Source organism: Coptis chinensis, chromosome 6, assembly GCF_015680905.1.
Source record: "Coptis chinensis isolate HL-2020 chromosome 6, ASM1568090v1, whole genome shotgun sequence".
NCBI classification, from domain to species: Eukaryota; Viridiplantae; Streptophyta; class Magnoliopsida; order Ranunculales; family Ranunculaceae; genus Coptis; species Coptis chinensis.
In genome coordinates, this window is record NC_141461.1 from 96,288,557 (window position 1) to 96,309,230 (window position 20,674).

Here is a 20,674-nt window from a genome sequence, read left to right on the forward strand (position 1 = left end):
ATCATGCAGAATATTGAACTAGAGATGTGGATTTAGAGATGGGAATATGTGATCTTAATATGTTCTATGTGCATAGTTACTTGTTTAAACAACGTTTTGGTTGGATATAAATACAGAATTTTCTGTATGAGATACAGTAATAGCTCATTAGTTATGTACTAGGTTGCCTTTTTTATTAGCGGAGCTAATTAATTACCAATGAAAATACTGTATAATTCTATGAATAATTAATTGTCGTTCCGCTTCAGGGGTATTTGCAAGCTCTTTGTTGTTGATATATGTTAGATATTTGTCGATTGGACTCCGAAACTTTGTTATTTGAACATAAAGCTATCGTGCAGTGCTCCGCACCAATATGCTGCTTTTCACAAGCTTAAATGCTTAATGTGTTGTTGTTTATTCTGTTAGCTCTTGAAGTGTCAATCTAATGCCTCTTAGTAGAGAATGGGAAGCGGATAAAAGGGAGTAAGCTACAAATCTAAAGAAAAGGAACTCATTTCTCAAGTACCAAGTGTCCAAATGAACCTTGGTCTTTCCCAGCCTGATCGCCGTTCCCATGGCACATGTATCAGAATTCATTTCTACACTTACAGCATTATATCTCACTATCTCAGCACATAATATGGCTGCTTGCCTTTTGACCAAACCTTTATACTCCGTGACGGCCAGATATCCTTTGAAATTTTGAATCACCCACCAGTGCCTACATGGCTACATATGTATGGGCCTTAGATTTCTGAGGAGCATGGGACCCACGATCTCCTTCCACCACATTTCCTTCTTCCGGAGTGGAATTATGATCTTGTGAAGTCAATGTCTCTCATTGTTAAGTCTTCATTAAATCAGAGAGAGAGAGATGGGAAAGCTAGAGTATGACCAGAGCATCCAACACTTCAGCCATGAGCATCCGTTAGAGCTGTCCAAGATCCAAGAACTGCCTCAAAACTTCCCCTCAACATGTTCTGGCTGCAACCTCAGCTCCTCTGACTGGATATACACTTGCAAGGCCTGCAAGTATGTCCTCCACATCCCATGCACTAGGTACCTCAAGTCATTCACCACCCTGCAGATCCCCAACATGCTCGTGCGCATTCATGCCTCTCTCACTCAAACATCAATCCCACCCTCATCCTCTTAACCTTGCATTCAACCACCCTCCCTATCCAACCAAAGGCTTCTATTGTGACATATGCCAGAGGTTGGGGTCCAAATATTGGCTCTACCGGTGCAACGCTTGCGAATTCGATGTCCATCTAGACTGTGCAACATCTAAGCCTAGAATTTCAGAGATTCAACATAAGGTCAGGGTTTCACAGCCACAATCACCTCTTCAACACCGTAATTTGGTTCCAGGTTCAAATCAACCCCAGTTCAACCAGCCAAGGAATGTCTCTCAACAACCAAACTTCTATGCTAATATTCCTAGTGGGAGTTCTACTCACGGTGCTAAGGTTGAAAACATTGAGGACATAGCTGAGCGATTGAGTATTGCAAATGCTGCCAATGTTGCAGAGATGGAGAGCATAGCTAGGCATGCGGTGCAACAGAATGAGGTTGTGCTGCAACAGCTTCAAAGGACTGTTCAGAATATCAGTGGAGGTAACCGCAGTGGTGATAATTGTACCGATACTGCCATTCTTGAAAATCTGTTTAAGCACTCTTTTGGTTTATGGAACAAAAGGAAAAATCATATGCAGATTCTAGTTTTAGACCGTTGGTTTGGGTGATTGCTTTACTTGTAGAATTGTTGTTGTATAAGATGATTGTGATTTTAATGAGAATCAATATTTCAAATATGCTCACTATGTATCTTGAAGTGGTTGGATTTTATAGGAGCAGCACGAACGTGCAAGCTAGGGGTTCTGTCACCGTTTTGAGACTGGCTGATATATATTAGGGTTAATTTGTTAGACATGCATCTGTGTTTACCCCCCAAATTTTGAATCATGTTGTTGTTTGTGGATTGACAGGGTCTTGAAACAAGAAGCTCTTTCCACAGAAGACTTGGAGTCAAAGCTGCTTTCTGACCCCTTAGAGGGTTTGATACCCAAGATCATTGAACCAAGTTGGAAGCTTGGTAATTAAAACAAGTAACCTGAAATTCATGTTGGTGATTAGGTATATGAATGTACCAGTAATTGAGTGTATCTCACAGTGTAGTCTGCGGTAGACCTGACCTGTTGTGTATTGGGCCTGAAAACCAGATGATCGGATCAGAGAGCATATGTAGTTGTCTGAGTGCACTTTGTATACTTGAAATTCTTCAACCTTTGTGTCCAAGAAGTTCTGTAGAAGAGAAGATATGTAAAACCTTTGAAAGAAGGATTTTGGTCCCAACTCGCTTTATCAGCCCAACTGAAAGAAAAATCATCATCGTCTGCACTAAGAGTGTGGCCATTGGACTGGATGTATGCCAAGTACGAACTGTTTTGTGAAGCGTTATGTAGCCATGATGCACCGCAGAGAAGCCCATCCTGGTTAGAAATTGAAGTTAGTCATGTGTTAGTAAGTTTTTGTGGGGATTAAAATGAAGGGTCTGAACTCTGATGGTAAGTGTTACATGATATCCTGAATAAGAGCAGTAAAATGGGCACGCCACCGAGCCAAGAGAGTCACTATAAGAGCCCCTGTACCTATCCGCAAAATCAAACACCTGCATCATTACAATTATAAATGTCATGAAACTTGAGGAGGTTAAATAAAGTTTCACTTTTCTCAATTAATCATAGTTTAGGAGATTTTACTTTCATTGCAGTCTGAAGTAGTTTGGAAGAGTACGTAGGTTTGGAGTCTTTGAACACAATTGACGCAGCTGCCAATGCAGCAGCAGTCTCTGCTGCAGCATCCAAGCCTGGGTTCTGATTTGACACCTTGTACGCAACTAAGCATTGCGTGGTGTGTCCATGTCTTCAGGTCTCTCCCAGCTTCGATGATCCATGTTGGGATCTCCCACCTGTGTAAGCAACAACCAAACTGTTTTAATCTGTACTTCAAAAACTTAGGAGTTTCAGAATTCAGAGTACAATCTTATCTTTCCATTTGCTATTGAGGTAGCCTAAGGTGATTTTACTATAGGGCTTCGTAGTCTATAACTGCTATTTTGTCATTAGTTGGAGGAACGAATTGCTGAGCTCACTTGGACGTATAAAGTGTTCTGGGTAAATGCGGAGCAACATAAACTAAGCATCCAAGTAAGCTGCATTAACCAAAATATCATATTGAAAGCCATTTTCCCCTTGTAGCCTACAGCGAGTAGAGAAATATAAGTACTACTACTTTAAAGTACAATGCCCAGAGAGAAGACATGTTTGGACGATGGAATAGGTGGGGTTTGCTACTGGTATTTATTGATGTGGTGAGGAGGTTAGAAAGGTAGTAGTTATTGGTTGAAACATGGAAGCCAATGAGAAAGGAATGATGTAGAATTTTATCCGATCAGCAATTCAGCAACATCATATGAGAATGAAAAACTATTAGGCTGAGTCCAATGGTGCATCACCCTCTATTTCCATTCTACAAAAAAATAGTGTTTTGAGGATGGGGAGTCAATTTTGGTGTCCAATGGTTCTGTCCATTGGTTCGGACCATTTTACGCCATTTCGACCAGTGCGGAATGAAAAAAATAAAAATAAAAATGCATTCCATGCCACTTCAAGTGGCGCCGTTTGGGATTTTACAAACCATGCCACTTCAAATGGCGCAGTATGAAATTGAAAAATGCATTCCACACCACTTCAAGTGGCGCCGTTTGAGTTTTTATAAACCACGCCATTTTAACTCGCGTGGAATACACTCTCTATTCCTCAATATTACTCTCTATATATAGAGAATATTATGGAGATAAGGACCAAAAACCACCGCCACTCCCTCCACTTTTGAGGGAATGGGGAGCCATTGCACCCAACCTTAATAACACATTCAGTTTGGAGTCCCAGGATCACAGACATGTGAATCAGCTATCCGTGATCATCTATGGACCAAATTCACAAATGCCAAACTCACCACCTTGACTTAATAATTGTCTCATTAACTTCCTCAAATTATTGTCATTGTCATCTAAAATCTTGCTTGCTCATAATTACTATTTAAACAAGTCAAATGACCATCCACATGGGCTGTAAGTTTTGACAAATTATCTTGAAATGCCAGTAGAATATCAGTAACATGTGGTGACATATGCCAGTACAATATAAAATCGATATTTCGATAAATCATGAAATATCTTAAACCCTACAAGAAAGAAGCAATAAACCCCAGGCCCCATCACAAAACCCAACCAAACATTTCTGCCACATCCTCATTTCATCACAATCAAAAATCCCAAACACTGGTGAGTAAAACTCTTCATCCTGGTTTTTCAAGTTTCATCTAATTTCAAGTTTCAAAATGATCGACTTGTTCTACATTGTTGTAGCAATCATATATGTAGATGGGCACAAAAAATGGCGTCTCAAATACCTGAAACGGCCAGAAAGATATTCACAACTGAAACTTTAGCAACTGCTGCGAAACAATCTGTAGGATGTCAGGTTGTTCCTGTTCGTCTTCGCAGAGCCATCAAGAGATTCCTTGGAGGTACATTCCCGTTTCTATTATTGTTTTTATTTTATCTAGTCATTTATTTAATTTTGGTTTGGGCAGAGAATGAGACACCTAATTTGAAGAGAAAGGTCTTGTCATTATCTCAATCGTTTAACAAAATGAAAGACGCCAATCTTCTTCTTACTGCATCGACGTCAAGAGAGCTTGTTGAGGATCCATTTAAGGCAATTGAACGATCCAAGAGGTGGAAAATTAAGAGTGCTTATGGTGATATTGGGTTTAAGTATAGAGATGATCAGACTATAGCTTATGTTGCTTCTCGAATGCCTGCTGTCTATTCTGCTTGCCATAGAGTTCTTAAAGAGGTAAAATATTACTTCATTTATTAAGTTAAACTTACTGTTGCTTTTGAGTTTCTAACGGTTTCAGTGCTTCTTATTGTAGGTGAAGAGGAGATTACCTGGTTTTGCACCCAAAAGTGTTTTGGATTTTGGGTCTGGTACTGGTTCGGTTCTTTGGTGAGAAGCTGATTTTATTTCTTTCAATAGTAAACTGGTCATTTTGATGATCTCCTTTCTTACAAATTTTATTTTATTTTGTGATTATAAACTCATGTAGGGCGATTCGAGAGGTCTGGCCTCATTCTTTGGAATCGATTAATTTAGTTGAGCCATCAAAGTATATGCAACGCGTTGCTCAAAGTCTTTTACACGGTAATTAACTGCACAGAAATTTTCATGGTCTGTTGCAGAAGGAATAATATTCTATACTTAATAGAGATATGGTTTATATTGATTTATCCTTGTATGCAAAACTATTATTTCATTAGTTGTGTAACTTCTTACTGGTAATCTGGGAGTTTGGTAAAATCTGACGGTGTTATGTTTGGATGGGAGAAGGTTTGAAGGACTTGCCACTTATCCATAGCTATGACAGTATTCAAGCGCTGATGAAAAATCTCGATAAGTCAGACATGGAACACGACCTAGTAATGGCTGTAAGTTGTATTGAACTCTGTGTTTTATTGAATTTGAAAGCATATAATAAACACACACCTCCCACACTATTTTTTTTTCTCTGCATCCTCTAATATTTTGCAATGCTGAGTGTTTAGAACAACTGCAAGTATGAATGATATTAACCATCAATACTTAATTAGCAGAAGAAATGCCTTGACTTGGTGCTATTTGTTTACTGTTTTTGCCAATTCAGTCCTATGTACTTGGAGAGGTGGCATCGTTGAAGGACAGAATCACTATTGTTCGTCAGCTCTGGAATCTCACACAAGATGTCTTGGTATGAATTCTACTCAATATGGATGACTTTGATTTTACGAGTTTTTAATTTTAAATCCTGAATCGTCCTCTGTGGTGCTTTATTCATGCCTGTGTGGGAGGGTCTGAGGGCTGTTCATATGCTGCTACTCCTTAATATCATTTCATATCAAATTACTTTCTGATCCATCTTTTGTGGTCTTAAAGTTTGTATCAGACAACTTATATACATTTCTATTGACAGGAAATTAAAATTTTCTTTCCTTTTGGGAATAGGAGAGACTAGATTCAAAGTTTAGTCTAATAATTATGTCAGAACTCAGTTTAAATGCTTCCAATCTTAGCAACCAAAGCACAATGCCTGAGCAAAAGCGAGAGCGCTAATGGGCCTAACATAAAAATTAATAAATACCTCTATCCCGAGCGCCCTAAGAGTGTCTGTGTATATCAAGAAATGTATGTATACAACAAGAAATTATAAGAAAATAAATAAATAACGGAAATCGTTCAAATTGTTAGTTTTAAATGGGAAATAGAAAAGTACATGTAGGTTGGATGCATAAGTGCATCATACTAGTTAGGAAGGACTGCAGCAATTGGAATGAGTGTAGCATCCCTACTATATCAACACCCTACACACAAATTAATCATGTGCACAGTTCCTACCGTACAAATGCGTACTAATGCAAATGAGTAGCTTCCCATTTATAATCTAAGAAACCATTCCCTCATACAATCACATATATTAAGAGCTATGCAGTCAGAAGCGATCATGGGCGCTAGTCGCTAGTAGTGAGCCTCACTCTAGGCAACATCTTGTGTTCTAGGCTCATCTGAGCCTAGGGCCAGGCTCACCTAGGTGCAGGGGAGGGGCCTAGACTCCACATGATAACCCCGAGCCAATTTCATCTTAAACTTTTTTTTTTTGGTTCTATTCTTTTCTTCTAAACACTTTTAACCATTTTCCTACCACTTTGTGCTTTAGAAATAATTATTCAATATTTCAATGGGATTTGAATATATTGAAGTTTTCATGCGACTTGTTACCCATCTTTTCGACTTTTCCACAGCCAAAAATAGAAAATTCTGTTTCAAAGGCACTGGATTTGCCTTTGCCCCCATGACCTCGTCAAGGAGCGGTTAGTTAAGATTCGTACTCCCCCAAGCTTGATTTAGCCATATGCATAGAGGCAATACCAGGGTTTAGTGATCATAGATGATCAGAATCCAAGTATCAGGGAGATTGAGCTGCATGTAAGAACTAAGAACTAGTTGCATTTAATCTGTCTAGAAGTTAAACTGAAGCTGGCATAGCTTCACTGTAAGCTCTCATATATAATATATAGTTTTGTTTGACTAATGGATTCATGAATAAAGGAAAATGCATAATTACCTACTTAGTTTTATTTGTCATATGCATCAAAATGTTTCTCTCTCTCTCTATATTTTTTGCATGATTACAGCTTATACAAAGGACAAGATAAAATTTAGTTGTGATAGAAAGGGGGTTAGATAAGATTCGCACTACCCCCAAGCTTGATTTAGCCATCTGCATAGAGGCAATACCTGGGTTTAGTGATCATACATGATCAGAATCCAAGTATCAGGGAGATTGAGTTGCATGTAAGAACTAAGAACTAGTTGCATTTAATCTGTCTAGAAGTTAAACTGAAGTTGGCATAGCTTCACTGTAAGCTCTCATATGTAATATGTAGTTTTGTTTGACTAATGGATTCATGAATAAAGGAAAATGCATAATTACCTACTTAATTTTATTTGTCATATGCATCAAAATGTTTCTCTATATATATATATATTTTTTGCACGATTACAGCTTATACAAAGGAAAAGATAAAATTTAGTTGTGATAGAAAGGGGGTGTGTGCTTGGTGATAGCCTAGGCTCTAGGCTCTCCCTGGAACCTAGCCATCCCCCGCACACGTGACTGCATACCTTCCAAATTCTTATTTGTAGTTTGATTAGCGCAATCTGTTGAGATTTTACTTATCTCGATCTCTACATATAGTAGTAACAGGGTTGTTGGTCTTGAACATATTCCACCTCTGTTTATCCTCCTTGCGACCATACCAGATTATTAGAGCCATAAGCTGCTATTGCTGCTTCCAGTTTGAATCTTTGTGCAATTTCAGCTATCCTTTTGCTAAACCCCATTCCACCATTCAATGGAACTATAAATCTGGCTTGGCTCCAATCCTTTTCAAAGGACTGGTAGAAAATTTGAGAAAGTTGGACCAGAAGTGTAAATGCTTTTGTAGAGTCTAATGTTTGTGGAGATTCCAATACTTTTGGAGCTTTAAGTAACTAAGCTTGTAGATTTAAGGGACTGCAAGAAAAGATGCAACGTATATAGCTAAGTAGCTTCATAAATCTTTCTTGTTAACAAAATGGCACAATATGAAGTATATGGATAATTATGTTAACATAAGGCATAATCCTAGGTCAAAATGTGAGGGAAGTGATTTTTCCCTTGTGTATATGGTTTTGTAGTGTCCATTTGAGTTAGCTGCAAGTCTTGATAAAAGTCCGTCATTGTGCTTCAGGGATCCCCTCCCCACACACACACACAGAACTTTCGAACACAATTATGTGCACTGTTGGTTTGTTCAGTAACAGTACACGACTCTGGAAGTTCTAGATGTCTATAAATATTTGTATTGATATTTTTTTTTTCTTTTCTGGTGAGGTGGACGAATTTTACTATGTCAAAAATCATGCACATACAAATCCTATCTTTTTACTTTGCTTGAAAAGATTGCGAGGCTTTGCTGGGGGTATGATATTTACTTTATTAGTTCGAACCCAACTCTCTCGCATCTGTTGTGGAAAATTTTAGGTGCGGATGTCAATTATTGACATGATTCATTGAAGTTGCCTTCTTGGTCAAGCCTTGGGAGGTTGGAGGTTGGGCCCAAGGTCTTGGGATTGATCCCCACCTTAACAGGATTCACTATTTCTCAGTGAATTTTATGTAGTGCACTTCTGGTAATTAACTAATATAATAGGCCAAATCTGTTGTAGGTTTTGGTTGAGCCAGGAACACCACAAGGATATAAAATCATAGCTCAAATGCGATCTCATATTTTGTGGATGGAGAAAAGGGTAAGCTGTATTCTTTCCACAAACTGGTTTAGCACAATGCCTAATTTGTACCGCGTTGGTTGTGCATACTGCAGTTCTGCTTAGCCTATAATTATCGCTGCATATTACTAAATTGATATTTATGATTCTCCAGAAATGCCGTAAATCTAAAGCTCCTATTAACAAGGTTTCAAAAGACATGGTGTCTTACAAGAAGATTGGTGCATTTGTAGTTGCTCCCGTAAGTAGCTTACTACATACATTTTAAAGAACTTTGCTACTTCCATAGATTCGTTTCTCCATATTTTCCATGTGTTCTTTGTGTCCTTGTCATTGCAGTGCCCTCATGATGGACCTTGTCCGCTACTGAATACTGGTAAATATTGTCATTTCGTCCAGCGTTTGCAGAGGACATCATCCCAACGTTCGTACAAGGTCTGAGAAGACCATCATATTTGTTCTTGAGGGATATGGTTTACTTATGGGGAATTCAGTTCATTTATTTATACATTCCTCTCTAATACGAGAAACTCAAATTATTTATAAAGTCCAATTTTCCTTTCTATGTATAGAGATCAAAGGGTGTACCACTTCGTGGTTTTGAGGATGAGAAATTTTGCTATGTTGTATTAAGAAAGGGGCAGCGGCCAAGGCAAGTATTCTGATTTTTTTTATTGAGCTAGATCCGAATTTTTCATTGCATGTTTAAGTTGGTATAGTATGACAAAGCATCAATTGTTAGAGAATTTATCTGCACATGCCTGAAACATTTTTGTTTAACGTGTGTATTTTGTTGGATCTTTTCTCCACTACTATTGAATATCACTTTTGCTTTTTTTCACCTGAATAACATATACAAATGGTGAACCAAAACATCCTATGAGGCCCTTCAGCAGGTTAGCATGGAATGAGTCTGTTGTTACACCTCACAATAACACACATATATGCGCGTCGCACCATGGCCGTTTTGGGATATGGTTGTTGGTATATCAGCAACTAGGTTTGGCCGTTTTTTCTATTTTTGTGGTAAATAGTTTTCAAAATAGATTTAACTTTTCTTTAGTTCAATTTTGATGGATCGAGTTTTGATTCTTATAATTTTGATAGTTCTCCTGAATGAAAATATCAATAAGCTTTATTTCCAATCCCTAAAATATTTATAAAAAAAAATGCCATGTTTTGTTTGATTTTCTTGAACTCTTGTTTTATCTTCCTTTACTCTGTAATCCGAAGAAATGATCAACATACATTGACACCGGTGCTTGTAGTTTCTTTTTCCTGTTACCTTCTCAGATAGTGCTTTAATGAAAGTTATGAGGAGAATCTGTACAATATAATTTATTTAAGTCCAAGTGTTACCTTCTCAGATAGTGTTTTAATTTGGTAACGCTGTCAAATCCTCAGGATAGAAGTCATGGGACCAGTAAGAAACAACAATTTTAACTGTTTCCGTGTTTTACTTTGAATTACTGAAATTTCACATTTTGGCGTTGAACATATCGAGTGTTGGCATTTAATCTGTTATATGATTCATCAGTATCAACACTTCCTTTTTTAACTTTGTTATCTGCCTACAGTCATTGATAACTGGTTATTCTATGCCGAGATTATTTCAGGGATTGGCATTTTGGTCGACATTGAGATTATATATAGTCAATGATCTTTTTTTTTTGATTGGCATGCCTGTTTTAAATGAGATCAGTAACTCTTTGATGCTGGCGGGGTTCGAGCCCCAGACCTCTGGTATCATCATCCAAAGGTTTTACTGACTTTGCTAGTTGGCACCTGCTATAGTCAATGATCTTTCTGCTCTAAGTTTGCTCAAATTTCGATCCTGCATGGGAGCACTCCATTCTTTCTATTTGATTTTACCGATCAAACAAAAATAAGCTTGCTCAATTAGCAGACTCTTTGATCCAACACTACGTAGAATTGAATTTGAAAATTTCATATACCAAACCAGCTAAGTACTTGTCTACCTTGTGATGGTTTTGTTCTTTTTTTTATGATCAGTGAAACTTGGCCACTTGATGGTATGGAATTCGATACCTTGAAAGAACAGCAAGCTAAACGGAATCCTGAAGATCTTGAGATTGATTATGGTATGCACATTTAAGTATCTGTCTCTATCTAACCAATATATACCATCAATAGATTCAAGATAGCTTATCCTCAAGCATGATGGTGTTGAGCTGAGTATGGACTTTGTTTTGACCCAAACCAGAGGACCAGTTTGAGTCTGAGGATGAGGCCTTTCCAGACGAAGAAGATCCAATTCCCTATGTTTCTGACATTATAGTAGCAGATACCATGAACGACGAAGAAGATACAATTTCCTATGATTCTGACATTGTCGAAACAGATACCATGAACGACGAAGAAGATCCAATTTCCTATGATTCTGACATTGTCGAAACAGATACCATGAACGACGAAGAAGAAGAGGAAGAGGGAGAACCAAAAGTTCGTGCTAATCTTGGCAGTGGATGGGGTCGAATTCTATTTACTCCTGTGAGGAGGGGCAGGCAGGTAGCAATGGACATATGTCGGTCGATCAAACAAGATGGTTCACAGGGCACATTTGAACGTGTTGTCGTTACTCGAACTCATAATCCAGCCCTGCACAGGCAAGCTCGTAAGTCTCTCTGGGGGGATTTGTGGCCATGCAAAAGCGTCAAGCCCTCAGATGTGTGATGTCTATTTGATGCGATATTGAAATGAAGTGTAACACCATTCATGTTAATGCTTCTCTTATGAAAGCTGTTTATGTCAATCTTGTGGCCAGTTCTCAAGCTTCTCGATAATCATTCCTATTGGGATTTATTCAGGAGTTTGGTGAACGGATAGGAAGAACATTATATTACAGAAAATTCAAACATTCATTTCCAAGACAGAAAGTGCAAAATTTTCCTACATAAGCTGATGATCTGTTGTATGCACTCCAATTAATCCATCTGCATAGCTGGGTAACGATCACCAAAATCCCATAACGAAGTAATGCAGATCATGCAAACTTCTATTAATATTTTCATCATTTTATATAAGATTTTGGTGGTGCAAATTGCAAACACCTATCAGGGTTTTACTCTTTCCCCGTGTTTTCCTATAATTTCTTTGTGAAAACTTAGGAAAACAAGCACAACCGTCAATATGTAAGAACGTTGGATTAACCTGGTTTTTATACTATTCGTATTAACCAGATTCACTAGGAAGTAGGAACAGAACATTTGAACAGTAGGTGTTTAGAGGTGCGCAGTAGCATTTATCAACTCCTGAGTCCATGGACCATGTACAATTTTGTTTTTATTTTGCTGGAATGGACCATGTACAATTTTGCTTTTATTTTGCTATGGTTCTGGGCTTCTGGCCCTTAGCATTGCTCGCCTCTGTGTGTGAACAGGTTGCATCACCCTCGACGTGTCTTGGACTCTTGCAATTAGTACACGTCCATGGGTGATACACAAATGCTACAACGTGTCTACAAAATAAGGTTTTACTAGCACCTGAAGGTTGTATCACCCCAAGGCGCAAACCCATGGACGTGTCTACTAATTTTATCATTTCAAATTTCAATATATTCATGACCAAAACTATTTGCAATACATGGAAAAAAGCAGCAGGGCCTTGTCGCGGGAAGCTTTTATTGTGCTGAAGCTTTTGGGGAAAATGCACATCGTAGTTGTTCATTTTTTCATTGTGTGTATATTTCTTGAGCTGTACTGCTGTCTGCTGTAGGCATGTATCTCTCACTATTATTTACATATATTTTTCTATTTAGTTTTCTATTTAGACTACTCATATTTGAATTTATTTAATTACAGAATCTTGCATGAAAATTTTTGTTGTATAAACAACACTGTCTGTCCTTTTGATATGATATTTTTCGAAGTTGATAGTTCAAAAATTGAAAAATGTCTAAGGTGGTTAGAATCATTGTTGTTAAATAAAGAGTGGCTTAATCAATCATCGATCCATTACGCATGGTCTGCTGTTTAGGTCAACAACTCCTTATTATCTCCATCTTTGTAATCTACTACATAACTAGCTTATGATTATCAACATGGCCGGACAACAACTATATATGCATGGGATTCATAGTAATGTTATTTCTTAACATTTGGTCTATAATTGAATAAAATCAATATCGTCAACAAGAAAATTAAAGTGGATGCACATCATTTGATTCAGTTATTGATCAGTGACGATCATTAGTGAACTTATTTCCTTAATTATTGGAAAATACAGTCTACAACCACTTGATAGAATGTAGATTGAACGGTTGATCCTGGAAGGACTTTGTCTGGCATGTGTAGCATATAGTTGATCATTTGATTGGGTCCATTGGGATCGAGACATACCTCGGTGAACATTAATTCAATTTTGTTGAGAAAAGAAAATGTTCATAGCATGTCAATTTTGTGCATTTGATTGTGTCTTGGCTGACATAATACGCTATGGTAATGTAGGTGTCATATGACTTATTGCCGTTATTGGCACATATGGTGAAGGTGCAAAATAGCATGATAATTGACTTTGCTAGTTAAGAAAGAATATAGATAAGATAAATTTAAGCCATATAGTTCTCTTCTCTCTACTATATATATATATAGATATAGATATAGATATAGATAGCATGTTATTAAAAATCGTTCTCAAATTTAAAATTGATTTTTTTTAAACGGTTCAGATTTTTCGATTTTGCAATCATCTTTTGACACAATTAAACATTATCAAATGAGTTGAAATTTTGTATAAGTAATCTTCATGGTTATTAGTTGAACACATCCACAAAATATTATGTTATAATTAACGTTATACGTAAAGTTGCATGATATAAGCTATGGTATAAAAAATGTGGTAAAAACCTGTTCGATATATATATATATATATATATATTACCAAAAGTGGATTTATAAGATAATTGAGGGCTGATTTTTGGTGAAGATAGTATTCTCATAATGGAAAATCTCCCTAAAAAAATCAGCTCAAACAAAAATGTTTAATCTTGTCAAAAATTATTTTGAAATTTGAAAAATTTGGATTGTTGGATAATGTTATAACATTGTAAGCAAATTTTTATACGACTAGACATCTTCAAATTTGATGATTTTTTCTAAGGATGGTCTATATTGTGCATTGTCACCAAATTCGGAAAAACCCGTTAAATTGGTAAATATATCTATATATATATATATATATATATTATATAAATATATATATAACATGTTTTAAAAATCATAAAAAATTAAACCTAAGATTTTTTAAAATCTCCCAAATTTTAAAGTTTATATTAATTTTTTTTATTTTTAAACATTATCAAATGTGTTTCCCATTGTAGAAAATCTTCATGGTTATTAGTTGAACACATTCACAAAATATTATGAAAATGTCAAAGGAAATGCTGCATGATATAAACTATGGTTGAAAAAAATAACAAAATAACCTCTAGCATATATATATATATATAAACCTTGTCAGAGTTTGGAATGATGAAGAAGAGAGAGTTGGGTCAGCGATGAAAAAAGTTTTTGAAATTTGAAAATGAGAGATTGTTGGATATTTTATAACATTGTAAGGAAAGAAAAGAAGAGAATGTACTCTTCAAATTTTTGATTTTATTTAAAGGGTTTAAAGGCTAATCTATATGTTGACCAATTTACCCTTTCAATGAAAACCAAAAATAAATTGGTAAAACGTCTTGTATCGGTTTAAAACCCCGGGTTTTCAAATTAAAACTTTTTAAACTTAAAAAACGTTAATACTAAACTTTTGGGAAATCTCCCGTATCCACTTTTTTATATAAGATATTGTGCATTGTCACCAAACTCCAAAACCCTTTTTTCTTCTCCCGTTTTATATATATATATATATATATATATGTTTGCCTTTTTGAATAGTAGGGCGTTAGATTGACTTATTGAGACAGTTCTATTTTGCTTTGGATTATTAATATTTTGAAATTTTAAAGTTATTCATTTATTTGTAGTACTTGATTATGCCATTATAGTTTGGTAATTAGTAGTATCTTATTTAGGGTCATGTTTTGGTATTGAATCTAAAACTTATAGTATTTGGACAAGTAATTGATAATTTTATACTTTAATGTATTTGAATTTTATTTCATTTGTATTATTATTATTATTATTTTTTGTGTCTATTCTTTTTTTCACTCCTATAAAAAATCAAACTCTTTTATCTATCATATTCTTTATCATCGGTTTTTATCGTTTTTTTTTTTTTACATATTATACGTTTTAAATCCGTTTTTTTTACATATTTTTTTTCCGATTCCGTTTTAAAACACAAACTAAGTTTTTTCAAATACGTTTTAAATTTCATTTGTTTTTAAACCCGTTTTTATGTCTATTCTTTTTTTCCCCTATTTTTTTTTTTTCGTATTCGTTATCATCGGTTTTAAAATGTATTACTAATTTTTTTTTTTATGCCCCACGTTTTTCACGTTTTAAACCCGTCACCGAACTAAGTTTTTTTCAAATATACCGTTTTAAACTTGTACTGTACTTGGTGATAATGATATTGTGGAGAGAACATTTCCATTAAAAATCACCTTCTAATTCATTGTTTTTCATGGTGGATTTTTTTTAGAATCGTATAAATATAGTTCATATAACAACGGGTAGAATTATTGATTGGAGGGAGTTGCCACTCTTACATGTGAATATGTATGATAAAAAGTAATAATAATGTGGGGTTGTTAAAAGTGCACGCACCATTTTGCCTATGATTGACTAAAAAAGTGTGCTCAAGAAAGCAAAAACAAGGAGACCCTTCTACTGATAACCTTTTGCTTCACCAGTCACAACTCATAAACTACAAAGTTCAAGTGAAACTGTATAGTTTGTCGTCACATTAATCTTGTTTTTTTAGCATCAACACTTCGGAAGAATTGAATTAGTCTCCATTTCCTCTTTTCTCTATTTAAAGACTCAACACTACGCGTAGTGTATATATATATATATATATCAAAATATTGTGAGGGTCAAAGACCATGAGAGGGAACAAATAAAGAGAGAGATTGAGGGGGTTGTTGTTGTTGAGGTGGGGTTTGAACATGGAACCTAGAGCAGGTGGAGTGGGTTAGTTTTTGGGTCAACGAATATAATATCACTCTGAAGGCTTTGAACGGATCAAAAGTAAATTTGTCTTCACTTTTGATCGATCACCTCCAATTCCTAAAAAGTTTAGTTAATTCTATAGGTGTATCCAATACTATATACAATACTGCAGTCATGTAGAATTGTAGATGACCTTATGTTTCCACACCAAACTGCATATAAAAGCTAAGCTTTTGTAAGAATTGCTATGACATGGATGTGATGAATTCGATCAAATTAAAGCCTTTCTTATATGCACTTTAATCACATCAGAAATTGGCATTTTGTGTAATCACACAAATAATCAGGGATGGACACAGGGCGAAATGGAAATTCCAATAGTAAATTAGCAACTAATACAGTAATACCCAAGGATGCTACTACTGTTCTATCTACTGCACCCCCTAATTAAGAGTCCTGGTCCCAACCATGCATAATAATCGAAAATCGATTCTTAACGAAAGATTAAGAAAATTTAACTTCTTATAGGTATTCTCTGATACGAGAAAAACATATATGTTCTGCAGTATACATACGTAATGGGTATAAACTTTAGTATGTATCGATTTATTTTCAACTTATGTCCAATTTTTTAAGTTGAAGAGGCATATGAAAATTTTCTCATTATAGGGGAGGGGAGAAAGAAATCCTACAAGGAAAAAAAAAATGAAAGTGAAAGTTGTAGACGTGCTTTAAACCTTCCCCACATTGGTCATACTGACAATCACACTTCCAACATCTTATTATCACGAATCCATGTTATAGAAATCATGAAACCTGACAAACATAATACTACTAGACAAAGCCTTTCCTTTTCCTCCTAGCATCATCTCCATATATAAAATAGGGATAAAATATGTTCATATATGGCCTTTTTAAAAGGCCACATTTACACGTCTCAACACAATCTCACTCCTATAAAGCTCTTTAACACACTCAAAACACACACATTTCTCCACTCCCTTCACGAAAGATGGCCAATTGGGTCTCTTCTTTTCTCCTTTCCTTAACTTTCCTAACCTACATATCAACTTTTCACGTAGTAGCAAAACAATGGCCTATGGGAAGTTCAACAAGGTTCTATACTTTTAAGGTATACTTATATCCTATTCCTTTAGTCAGTACCCCTTCTAATTCTATTTCAACCTGTTAGAATATATATAATACATGTGCGCGCATCAACATTGTATATGTTTGTGGGTGATTCATTTTAAAGGTTGTTATTGCCTTATTGGTTGGACGTTACTGAATGGTTTTGTAGGTACAAAAGATGAGAATCACCAAGATGTGCAAGAGCAAAGACATAGTTACTGTCAATGGGATGTTTCCTGGACCAGTTGTTTATGCGCAAGAAGACGACAGGATCATCGTTAAAGTCACTAATGAGACACCATATAATGCTACTATTCATTGGTAAACATTACTCATTAGACCGATCACGTCCACTACAGCACTATTAGTCAGAAGTAACTCGATCTCTTTTTAGTACTATACCTAATCTGAGGTTTAATATTTCTTTTCAGGCATGGTGTTCGGCAAAGGCTGTCATGTTGGTCTGATGGACCTTCTTATATAACTCAATGCCCAATTCAAGCTGGGCAAACTTTTACCTATGAGTTCACCCTTGTGCAGCAAAAGGGCACAATGCTTTGGCATGCTCATTTCTCTTGGCTTCGAGCGAGCGTATATGGTGCAATCGTCGTATACCCGAAAACTGGTGTTCCTTACCCTTTCAAGTACCCCTACGAAGAGCACATAATCATCTTAGGTAATCATTTAGCTTGAATGCTGAATATTTGATCCACAAAAGCAATTTACAATGAGTTTCTCTTGTTTTTAAATTTTGTGATCGACTAATTCGTATTAGTTTCCAGGTGAATATTGGCACAAGAACCTACTTCAACTTGAGAAGGCCACTCTAGCAAGTGGGGGAGGGCCTCCTACAGCCGATGCGTATACCATCAATGGCCATCCAGGACCAAACTATAACTGTTCTAACAACGGTAAACAATATTGTGCTTGAAAATTATATTCTCGATCAATTAGTAAGAGAAAAATAAAGTATATATTATTGCTTTCTATTTACAATATTAAACTATAAAAGGGCTAAAGATGAAAGAACTCAGCTTCCAGCAGTGTGTCTTGTTTTCGAATTCAATAAACCAAATGCTTTTCTTTTAATTCAGCCTCTTCTTGAATTCTTTCAACTTTTGAGTATCATATCGCATCTTTTTCTTCCTCATCAGATTTATTGTCCAAGCCATCCAGTATCGACTTGGAGTTACTATGAGCATGTTCATGCATACACTTCCATAACGCTTCAATCGTTTCGTAACACTTGTCATGTGTTAGGACACCGCCAATGCTTAAGTCACCAAAGCATTCATCAAAAGCCATGCACTTATCTTTGCATGCATCTCCCTTAGTGTATTGGCTAATAGGAGCGCAGAAAGTAGCTTCAGTAACTTTTCCTCATTTCTCATCTTCGGTTTTAAGGGTTCTAGCTTCAATTTCTTCTAGGGTTTTACCCATTGTTAAGGTTTCTTGTACTGTTTTTTTTTCTTCTTCTAGTTTTGCTTTCCAATAAACTAACCGCCTGCTCTCAATTATGGACATTTATTTATGGCATGTCTTTTAACACAGACCACTGTGGTGTTATTGGCTGGACCGGACTATTGGTCTTAGGCCGACGATTACTGATTACAGGATTGATGATTAATTGCTACTCGGCTTGCAAGAAATTTATTAATTCTTGTGTTTTTGTATTTCAGATGTCTATAAGATTGATGTTGTTCCAGGGAAGACATATTTGTTAAGACTGATTAGTGCAGCATTGAACATGGAGACCTTCTTCACCATTTCCAACCATATGTTAACGATCGTTGAAGCTGACGCCGAATATACAAAGCCCTACACTGTGGACCGTGTGATGCTTGGACCTGGCCAAACGATCAATGTGCTAGTCACGGCTGATCAATCAATTGGGAGATTCTCAATGGCAATGGGGCCTTACATGTCTGCTCAAAATGTTCCTTTCCAAAATATATCAGCCATAGGATACTTTCAATACGTTGGTAGCACACCAAATAGCGTTTCTTTATCTGCACAACTTCCAAGTTTCAACGACAATCTCGCCGTTAAAACAGTCATGGATGGTCTTAGAAGCTTGAACCCTGTCGATGTTCCTTTAGAGATTGACAATAATCTTTTCTTCACTATTGGACTAAATGTCGAAAAATGTCACTCTTCAAATCCCAACAAGAGCTGCCAGGGCCCCAACGGTGGAGTCTTAGCAGCTTCAATGAATAACGTTTCTTTCATTAGGCCTAAAATCTCATTATTACAAGCCTATTACAATGAGCTTCAGGGTCATTACACTGAAGATTTCCCTGGTGTACCTCTTAAGGTGTATGATTTTGTAAATGGTCCTAATACGATTCCGAATGACACTCAGTCACTGAATGGGACTAGGACTAAGGTCCTTGAGTATGGTTCAAGGGTGCAACTCATATTGCAAGACACTGGGACTGTAAGTACTGAGAATCACCCAATTCATTTGCATGGTTACAGTTTCTATGTCGTCGGGTATGGGTCCGGAAACTACAATCCTAGCACGGCAAAGCTCAATTTGGTGGATCCACCATACATGAACACGATTGGAGTTCCAGTAGGTGGATGGGCAGCCATTCGATTTACTGCTGACAATCCAGGTATGATCAGTGTTACAACTAATCTTATAGACAATGCAAATGTCTTACAACTAATCTTATAGATAATGCAAATGTCTTCGTTCATGACACACTAAGTCCACGGGGGATATTCTAATTTTTTTATACCCTGTTGCAGGAGTTTGGTTCATGCATTGTCATCTGGAGATTCATCTATCTTGGGGTTTATCAATGGCTTTCATAGTGAAGAATGGGAAGGGGGAACTGGAGACCCTTCCTCATCCTCCGGCTGACATGCCTAGGTGTTAGAGACAAAGAAATCAGATACAACAATTACAGGGATTTCCTGTTTCACAAATCAAGATTCTTTCATGCAAGTGTGTTATATGTCTCTTCTTCTCTTAGGAAAGATTGTGTAAAGGAACCGAAATTTGGTGTAATAAAATATTTTTAAAATATTTAGTAGCTTACTTTGCACACTTATTTCAATTCTTGTGTTGCTGCAAACTTTCTCGCAAATAAGAATGGAAACCAAATTTTCTCAAACTTGTTTAATCTCTTTAGACCTTATATGCTTGAAGTTAATCGGCAACTCAGTTACTGCAGAAACCTACTGAAGTTATTTACAGTTGTAAGACTTTATAAATTCCACTAGTGCTTAAGGATCCAACCTAAGATTTAAATCAGACTGGCCTATACAATATTGTTTTAAATACTAAGGATCACAATATCACATTAAGGATCCAACTAAGATTTATATGCATGTTCCTTAATTGACACTCATTTAACTCCCAAAGAACAACTAACTGCAAATGACATCTAGAACTGTAATCTAGAAACTCAACAACTTAAGTAGAATAACGACATATATGAAGTAACAACGTCATAAGCCCTTCGAGAAGACCTTATATTTATTTACTCCTACATGTCCTGACCTTCAAGAAATGCTAACGACTTCTAGTTATCCTCCCAATAT

General features: G+C 36.3%; 3 protein-coding genes and 1 long non-coding RNA gene across 4 annotated transcripts in view; 3 read left to right on the plus strand and 1 right to left on the minus strand.

Moving 5' to 3' along the window:
• The window catches only part of LOC147495775 (uncharacterized), a 71,391-nt gene that overhangs the window by 20,439 nt on the left and 30,278 nt on the right, over nucleotides 1–20,674 (plus strand). The gene's annotated exons all lie outside the window — the stretch shown is intronic.
• LOC147495778 (uncharacterized) lies at nucleotides 2,091–4,063 on the minus strand. Its single transcript, XR_015197717.1, has 2 exons — nucleotides 2,745–4,063; nucleotides 2,091–2,653 (listed from the first exon to the last, which is right to left on the minus strand). It is a non-coding gene; the product is annotated as an uncharacterized LOC147495778 (long non-coding RNA).
• LOC147495779 (copper ion binding / methyltransferase) lies at nucleotides 4,188–11,804 on the plus strand. Its single transcript, XM_086564504.1, has 13 exons — nucleotides 4,188–4,330; nucleotides 4,415–4,575; nucleotides 4,642–4,907; nucleotides 4,987–5,060; nucleotides 5,161–5,255; nucleotides 5,442–5,539; nucleotides 5,755–5,838; nucleotides 8,856–8,936; nucleotides 9,070–9,156; nucleotides 9,255–9,350; nucleotides 9,488–9,567; nucleotides 10,929–11,017; nucleotides 11,140–11,804. Exons 2-13 carry the CDS (start codon nucleotides 4,443–4,445, stop codon nucleotides 11,607–11,609), a joined length of 1,653 nt encoding a protein of 550 aa, XP_086420630.1. The 5' UTR covers nucleotides 4,188–4,330; nucleotides 4,415–4,442; the 3' UTR covers nucleotides 11,610–11,804.
• LAC6 (laccase 6) lies at nucleotides 16,941–20,187 on the plus strand. Its single transcript, XM_086564503.1, has 6 exons — nucleotides 16,941–17,123; nucleotides 17,292–17,443; nucleotides 17,554–17,798; nucleotides 17,905–18,033; nucleotides 18,802–19,740; nucleotides 19,877–20,187. The coding sequence occupies exons 1-6, from the start codon at nucleotides 17,004–17,006 to the stop codon at nucleotides 20,005–20,007; spliced, it is 1,716 nt and encodes a 571-aa protein (XP_086420629.1). The 5' UTR covers nucleotides 16,941–17,003; the 3' UTR covers nucleotides 20,008–20,187.